Genomic DNA, 8,340 nt, shown 5'->3' on the forward strand with positions numbered 1-8,340 from the left:
GGGGGTGAAGCTGGGTCAGAGGGACCCCCAAAGCTGCAGTGACACCCCCATCCGCTCTGACCTTGCACAGCTCAGGCTCAAACCCAGCTGGGGACAGAGCAGCAGCTGCCTCAGGTGTGGGGGCGAGGAGGGGGTGGAAAATCCCTCATTTGTCAGCGAATTCCCACGGCAGTGCCTGTCTGGACCAACTTCCCACTGTCTGGTGGAAGCTGCCCCCTGCCCACGCACGCTCCTGTGGGGTGCAGAGCCCAGCATCCCTGTCCTGTCCTTCTGGAGCCACTTCTGTCCCTGCTGAGGGTCATGCCAGGGTGCTGGGGCTGTGTGGATGGGCCCTCCTGTCCCACTCAGAGCTGGATCCTCTGGGTGGGCTCTGTGTCAGCCCCCTCCCCATGCTGTGCCAGCCCCGTGAGCTCTCACACACACCAACCCCTTTATTGTGCCAGGAACCACAGCAGCGGCAAACACTGGGAGAGTGGGGACACAGGAGGCCCAGGACCCCAGTGCCAGGACAAACCCCCCAAACCAGCAGGGGAAGGGGTCCCCAGAGCCAGCTGGGCTGGAGCCAGCCTGCAGAGGTGAGCCTGGTGCTCAGCAGAGGGCCTGGGAGGGCTCCCTGAGATGGGGGGGTCACACTAAGCTTGGAGGGGCTGCAGTGGGTCCAGCCTGAGCTGGACCTCAGGCCAGACAGGGTCAATCCACACCTCGTGCTGCTGCAAAGCCTGGGCAGGACCCTAACAGACCCCCCACTTCTGGGCCTTTGAGGGTCTTACAGAGGCAGAGCTGTATCCTGGTGCCAGCAAAGCTCCTGCCCAGCCTCTCTTGAACACCCATTGCCTGCTCTGTCTCCTGTGGGGACATTTGCATGGGCACAGGGGCCACCAGGGTGCCCATCCTGCCTCTTCCCAGCCCCTGTGGCTGCACAGATCCCACGGGACAGTTCCCACTGCCTGGGTAGGGAGAGGGATCAACGATGAAGGACTTGGAGAGCAGATGTGACTATGGGGAAGCAGGGAGAGCCCGAATTCCCAGCTGTGCCCCCTGGGTGCCAAGCCTGGGTGCTGAGGGGGTTCCCTGTGCTCAGGGCTCAGGCCTCGTGGTCGCTGGTGCTCAGGTGCTCCTCGGGCAGGCCGGTCTCGTCGATGTTCTCCAGGGAATCCGCGTGCTGCACGGACAGCTCGGCCAGGCTGACGCTGGGCAGCGTGTTCTGCTCGGGGTACACCCAGGGCTTGTAGCCGGGGTCGTGCCGGCGCTTCCACTCCGGGTACTTCAGCCCAGCCTTGTAGATCTTCTTCATGGCCTGAGGGCACGGCAGGGCTGGGGTTTGGGCTGCTCTGGGCTGTGGGAACAGCTCCCAGCACCCCATTGCAGGGTTTGGGGTGCTGGCAGGGGATTGGGGCCTGGCTGTCCCAGCAACGTGTCCAGTGCATGCTCTGTGTCACCCAGCACTCATCCTGGCAGCTCTGCATTACTGAGGACCCATCCTGTGAGCCCTGCATCGCTCAGCACCCATCCTGCAAGCTCTGGGTCATCCAGCACCCATCCTGAGAGCCTTGGATTACCCAGGACCCATCCTGAGAGCCTTGGATTACCCAGGACCCATCCTGTGAGCTCTGGACCACCCAACACCCGTCCTGCAGGTTCTGGGTCACCCAGGACGAGCTCTGGGTCTCCCAGCACCATTCCATGAGTTCTGGGTCTTCCAGCATTCTTCCTCAGAACCCTGGGTCACCCAGCACCCACCCTGTGAGCCCTGGGGTCACCCACCCTGCCCTCACCCGGGGTAATTTGGGCAGCTCATCCCTGCTGCCCATGATTCCCATCCCCTTCCTTACCTTCGGTGCCACAAACTGGGACACACGGTTCACCACCCACTTCGGCAGCGACCCTGCAAGAGCCCAAAGCTCTGTCACCAGAGAAGCAGGGCCAGCCCCAGGGGAGGCACCACGGGCCTGCAGCACCCCCAGGGCTGGCGTGGCACTCCTGCATCCTCAGGCTGTCCCCATTCCTGGGTGCCTGGGTGATGGAGAGCCATTTGGATATGCATAGGTAATGTAGCAATGGGAGGGCTCCAGAATGAGTTTGTGGAACTAATTCTACTGTTGGATTTTGAAAAAGAGGTTATTCTATAAAAGTAAATTGTATTACTTTTGAATTAATAGAAGATTGTGACTATTGCAGATGCAAAACACCAGGCCAGAATTACTCTTTTTCTAATTGATACCATGTCTTCCTACATGACCTCTGGGCTTCAGCCTACCTTCTGGAAAGCCTTGAGCCTACCTTCTGGAAAGAATTCTGCAGCATTAAAAGACATGCAATAAACCTGCATAGCAGAGACACACATATGGTGACACGCATATTTCTGTGAACACAGGATCCCAAAGCCTTTAGTCCATGATCCTACAAACCAAAATTTGAGTTCCACTGACTGGACAATGGTTCTTATGGCTGGGAGCATCAGAGATTAGCAGACAGATGGAACCTTTTTAGGCTGGAGAGGGGAGAGGGGAAAACAAAAGTGGCATAATATAAAATCAGAGCCAGGGGGATGAGCTCTGGGTGAGGGGCACTCACCTCGAGGGTCCACCTGGGTGAGGTAATAGAGGATGCAGGCACCGTCCCCGTTGGCCTTGATCAGGTACCCGGTCTGCAGGGACACGGCCCTCACGAAATCCTTGCGGGGTGGGTATTTCTGTGGGGAGATTCCGGGTACCTCAGAGCCTGCCCAGCCCCGCCTGTGCCCGCAGACAGCCCTGCCAGGTCTGGGGCAGCTGGGGCTCACCGGGTGCTTGACGCTGTAGTTGATGATCATGTAGTCGTTGCCCAGGGGCAGCCAGGAGCGCAGCGTGACGAAATCCCGGTTCTTCAGGGGGCTGGGGCACTTCCCTGCGGGCAGATCCCGTTAGCCCCGGCCCCGTGGCCCCACACACACTCATGGGGCTGGGGAGGGGGCCGGGGCTCTCAGGGGTGCTCACAGGAGTAGTATCCCACATCAGCATTGACGGTGAGGCGGCCAATGTCGTAGGTCTCGATCATGTTGGAGTCCCACTTGCTGCGGTAGCGGGTGTCGTGCAGCACGTCATAGAGCGTCTCTGCAGGGACGTCCTTGCAGGAGATGCGGGTCTGCGGGGAGAGGGGCAGCACCAGCCTGGGCTGGGCCCACTCCGGGCTGTCCCCTGTCCCTGTGCCACCATGGAGGATGGCACGAGGGCTTCAGGCTGTCCCCTGTCCCTGTGCCACCATGGAGGATGGCACCAGCGCTTTGGGCTGCCCTGTGTCCCTGTGCCATGGAGGATGGCACCAGGGGTTTGGGCTGCCCTGTGTCCCTGTGCCGTGGAGGAGCCAGCACTTCGGGCTGTCCTGTTTCCCCGTGCCATGGAGGATGGCACCACAATTTCAGGCTGTCCCATGTCCCTGTGCCATTGAGGATGGCACCAGCACTTTAGGCTGTCCCGTGTCCCTGTGCCATGGAGGATGGCACCAGGACTTTGGGCTGTCCCTGTGCCATAGAGTCTGGCACCAGCACTTCAGGCTGTCCCATTTCCCTGTGCCATGGAGGATGGCACCAGGGGTTTGGGCTTTCCCCTGTCCCTGTGCCATGAGGATAGCACCAGGACTTTGGGCTGTGTCACATCCCTGTGCCATGGAGGATGGCACCAGCACTTCAGGCTGTCCTGTGTCCCTCTGCCATGGAGGATGGCATGAGGGGTTTGGGCTGTCCCCTGTCCCTGAGCCATGGAGGATACAGGACAGTCCCTGCTGCAGGACAGCCCTGGAGCCACTGTGGGGCTGGAATGACCCTCACACCAGTGATCCCGCTGGTCCAGGCTTTGGTCCCTGCCCCCTTCCCCATTTGGCAGGGCAAACAAGGGGCTGCCCGTGTGCTTCATGATAGTTTTGGGAGTGGGGTCCGATCCCGGGGGATGTCAGACCCATTCCAGGGGGCTTTTGGGGCCGCCCTCGGGGGGGTTTCGGGCCCGCTCCCGGGGGGTTTCGGAACCGCTCCCGGGGGGGTTTCGGGCCCGCTCCCGGCGCTGTCGGGCCCGGCTGTAACCGGAGCTCCGGAGCTGCCCGGCCGCGCCAGCCGTGCATTATTGATGAAGGCGGCCGCCCTGCTCCTCCGAGCGCCGGCAGGAGGGAGATGTCATCTGCTCCTCGTTAGAGCCCTTGCATCTTTGATGAGGCGCCGTGTAAGCGGAGATGGCCCTGTGAGCGTGGCAGGTGCCATCAATCTCGGGCAAGCTTTCCCTGGTGGCCGGGGCTGGGTGGACTCGTGCCCAGGCCGGGCTCGGAGATGCGCTGCAGTGCCCAGGGCACGGGGAGGGTGGCAGCACCCAGCCCCCGCCTCCTGCTCTCCCTCCCTGCCTGCAGCGGGGTCTGGAGGTGCTGCTGCTGCAAGGAAATGGATTTTTCCAGCTGCAGGTGGAGCTCATAGGCCTCCAGGAGACTCCGGTTGTCACGGAGGGAGCGTCGCAGCCTTGCAGCCCCAAATGCCCCACTAAAGCCTGTCCACCACCCCCTGCAGGCTCGGATGAGCGGCCCTGCCAGGCACAGCAGCAGGGATGGGGAAAGCACAGAGCCCATCCACAGGGAATTCGGGTGGGAAAAATCCATAGCTCCAGCTGTTCAGGGAATCTGAGGTAATTAACTCCCTCAGTTAATGGACAGAATGAGGCTCTCCTGACCCCAAGAGAGCTCTGCAGCTCAGGCTGCATCCCATGTTTTGGGAAGGGCTCTGGGCAGTGCCAACCCCTGCACCGTGCCCAGGCCCTCTCCAGGGCAGGGACACCCCCATGATTGCCCTGAACCAGGCTGGTGATGCTCCCTGACTGCCCAGGACCTGCCTGTTCCGGGGTCCCCTCCCTGCGGGGCTCAGTGGTGGCAGGGGGGACAGAGCTGCAGCCCCTCTGCCAGGCTGGGGACTCCAGGGGCTCCTGCCAGCCTGTCCTGGTCACTGTGAGCAGCATCCACGTCTCCAGTCCAGATCCCACCACGGGAAGCCCTGTCCAAGGCTGGACCTGCCCACAGAGCCAGAGCTCTCCCTGCAGAGGCTGCTCAGGGAAGGATTTACCCTTGGCAGGTCCTTGCTGCTGCTACCACTGCCCTCCTCCTTCAGGACATGGCTCCCAGGAGCACGTTCTCCATGTCCTTCCCGCTGGAGCTTCCTTTTGGGGCAGGAATGTGATTTTTGCCTCTTCCCACATGTCAGGGACCTGCTGCAGTCACCAGGACTTTTCAAAGAGGTCCTGGCCTGACCCCTCAGCACTCCTTAATCCTGTGCATGCCCAGCTGGTTTAAATGCTCCCTGACCCAGCTGCAGAAGCTCTTCCCGGCTCACAGCAGCAGGGAAATGTGAATTGGAGCTGCAGCCCTGCCGAGAGTGCTGCTCCTGCTCCTCCCCCTGGCCCTGAGGGGTCTCTGTCCATGGCAGCCGTGTGTGCCCAGCTCCTCCTCGTGCCCCAGCTGCAGGACAGGCACTGCTGGCTGTCCTGTGCTCAGGAGCCTCTCCCAGGGCATTGTTCCCTCCTCCTCACCTCCCCGAGGCTGTGGTGACACTGCTGGGTGAGCTCTAACCTTAACCCTAATGCTCTCCAGCAGCTGGGCTGCCCTGCAGGTCGGATGTTCTTCCTCTCCTCTCCTCTCCTCTCCTCTCCTCTCCTCTCCTCTCCTCTCCTCTCCTCTCCTCTCCTCTCCTCTCCTCTCCTCTCCTCTCCTCTCCTCTCCTCTCCTCTCCTCTCCTCTCCTCTCCTCTCCTCTCCTCTCCTCTCCTCTCCTCTCCTCTCCTCTCCTCTCCTCTCCTCTCCTCTCCGGTCCCATCCCTGCCCAGGGGTTGGGATTCTTGGTGCCCGAAAAGCCAAAGCCTGGGATGCTCACCCTGGGCTCACCCTGTGCCCCCTGCAGCCACTCCTGGTGTGCCCAGGGCCGCCTGGCCGTGCCACTGGGGCGGTGCAGACCAACCAAAAGGTACCTGAGGGATGGCCGAGCTTCCTGTCCCTCTGCAGCACCCCAGCAAGTGACAAACCTCCCAGAGCAGCACCTGGGCTTGCCACAGGATCCCAGCCCCTGGGGATGGGAGGGGATGTTAGAGCCGGGGAAGGGACACCGGGGACACGTCCCATGAGCCTGGGGGGGGCTCTGGCAGGGCCATCTCCACAATGTGACTGATCCCAGGGCCTCCCTGCCGGTGTGGGGAGCAGGGACAGCCCCATATGAGCAGCAGGATGCTGTGGGGAGAGGGGACAGCCCCATGGGAGCAGCAGGATGCTGTGGGGAGCAGGGACAGCCCCACGGGAGCAGCAGGATGCTGTGGGGAGCAGGGACAGCCCCAGGTGAGCAGCAGGATGCTGTGGGGAGAGGGGACAGCCCCACGGGAGCAGCAGGATGCTGTGGGGAGCAGGGACAGCCCCAGGTGAGCAGCAGGATGCTGTGGGGAGAGGGGACAGCCCCATGGGAGCAGCAGGATGCTGTGGGGAGCAGGGACAGCCCCCATGTAAGCAGCAGCTGGGGGATCCCGGCGGGTGCAGCCCCGGGCCGGCAGCAGGAGCCCGAGGAGCAGCTGGGAAGCACCTTCGGGGGTCTAACCCTGCCCAGCCCTGTAATTCGGGGCAGAAACACCCCCAGGCAGGCCGGACTGGCACGGGGCAGCGCCCAGGGACCCTCGGAGCCGCCGGCACACGGCTGGAGCAGGGAAGCTCCGCTTACCTTGATTTTCTGCACGGTGCAGCTCTCCTCCTGGCCCTGACTCCACACGGTCACGCCAGCCTTGTTGTAGCGGCAGTGCCAGCCCTCCAGGCTCTCGCACTGATCCCTGAAGGAGCTGAAGTCGGAGTCATCGGGGATATAAACCATCTCCCCTCCTCTGGACATGGGGCTGAGCTGCTGCCCCCCGGGCGGGCGCGGCACCGCCTCTGGGCAGCCTCTGCCTCCCCTCCCGGACACCCAGCCCTGCCCTTGGGCTCTGCGCTCGCTGGGTGCCCGGGCAGCTCACATGGTCCTGCCAGCCCCAGCCCGTGCCCCTGCAGCGGGCCGGGCACCCCGGGCAGGCCGGGCAGAGCGCTGCGGGCAGCCCGCGGGGCTGGGAGGCTCCTTGGGGCTCGGAGGAGGCTCCGTGGGGCTCGGAGGAGGCTCCTTGGCTGCGGTCGCTCTCGCAGCTGCCGGCAGCTCGGATGTCCTCCCGGGCCGCCTCAGCAGCATCACATTTCTCTGCGCTCCTCTATTATTCAGCAGGTAGCAGCGCGCAGGTGGCTCGGCTTTCAGGGCACGGCTGCCCCCGGCTCCCCGAGCCCCCCGGGCTGCCACCCCTGCTGTCCCCTCGCTGCTTCCTCGGCAATCTGAGTGCCTGACTTTGCAGCAGCGGCTGCCCAGAGGCAGCAGCTGGATGTGGGCCAGGCAGGGGGCACGGCCCAGCGCACAGGACTCCGGGCTCAGGATGGGTTATCAGCTTTTCCCTGGGGCTTGGGGGAAGGATTGGGGAGGGGAGGGGGCCCTCGCTGGGCTCCCAGCGTGCTGCACCCCTGGGGGTGTCCAGCCCCCTCCCACCAGCAGCACAGGAAAGGTCACCCATGGCTCGGCCCAGCCTGCAAGGATGGACGTGCCCACCTCGGTGCCACAGCTGTGCCACCTCCCCAGGGTGAAATATCGATTCTACTGCCCAGCCTGGGGCTGCAGTGAATGTCTCTTGTCCCTGGGCACCAGTCATGCCCTGCTGAGAGGGACTGGCTCTGCCCCCAGGGCACCTGCAGGGTGCTGGTAGAGCCCAGCCCAGCTCTCCCCCAGCTCTAGCCCTGCCAGCAGCATCTGCTGCTCCTTTCCCAGCCCCTCCATCTCTCCCTGGACTGGGAGCCACCCTGAGCACAGAGCTTGGGCTTTCCTGGTGCTGCACAGAGCACCCAGGCTGGGGCCACATCCTCCTCATGCTGTCCATTTGTCCATCCTCCTGTCCAGAGCCTTCTCCAGGACCTTTCACTGGGATCCTGCTCAGCCCCCAGGCCCCAGCCTGCCTGACACCTGGGGTTATCTTGCCCATCCTGTTGATGTCCACAAGGTTTCTCTTGACTGGAATTTTGGGGTTCTTGAAGCCCACCTGGAATGAAGCTGCACCACTCTCACAGCCCTTCCCCCTGGATCAGCCTCACCTGCAAGGCCAGGCTGCAACTCCCTCCTCACCCAGCCCTGGGATGAGATTTGGGGACAGCCCCAGTGCTGACCCTGGGACAGCATCCCCGGGACACTGAGAAATGGGGACAAACTCCAGGGAAGGAGAGCAGGGAGGAACCTGGGGAGCTGCAGCTGCTGCCAGAGGGCAGAGGCTGCCCCAGGCTGCCCCAGGCTGCCCCAGGC

At 63.1% G+C, this 8,340-nt stretch overlaps 1 protein-coding gene across 1 annotated transcript; it reads right to left on the minus strand.

Annotated features, from left to right (window-relative positions):
• Positions 1-413: 413 nt before the first annotated feature.
• Positions 414-7,192, minus strand: LOC136563044 (START domain-containing protein 10-like). The gene is made up of 6 exons (XM_066560193.1): positions 6,703-7,192; positions 2,976-3,123; positions 2,783-2,886; positions 2,575-2,692; positions 1,833-1,885; positions 414-1,297 (listed from the first exon to the last, which is right to left on the minus strand). Exons 1-6 carry the CDS (start codon positions 6,865-6,867, stop codon positions 1,085-1,087), a joined length of 801 nt encoding a protein of 266 aa, XP_066416290.1. The 5' UTR covers positions 6,868-7,192; the 3' UTR covers positions 414-1,084.
• Between the last annotated feature and the right edge of the window lie 1,148 nt (positions 7,193-8,340).

The sequence above is a fragment of the Molothrus aeneus genome, chromosome 15 (genome assembly GCF_037042795.1).
Source record: "Molothrus aeneus isolate 106 chromosome 15, BPBGC_Maene_1.0, whole genome shotgun sequence".
NCBI lineage: Eukaryota > Metazoa > Chordata > Aves > Passeriformes > Icteridae > Molothrus > Molothrus aeneus.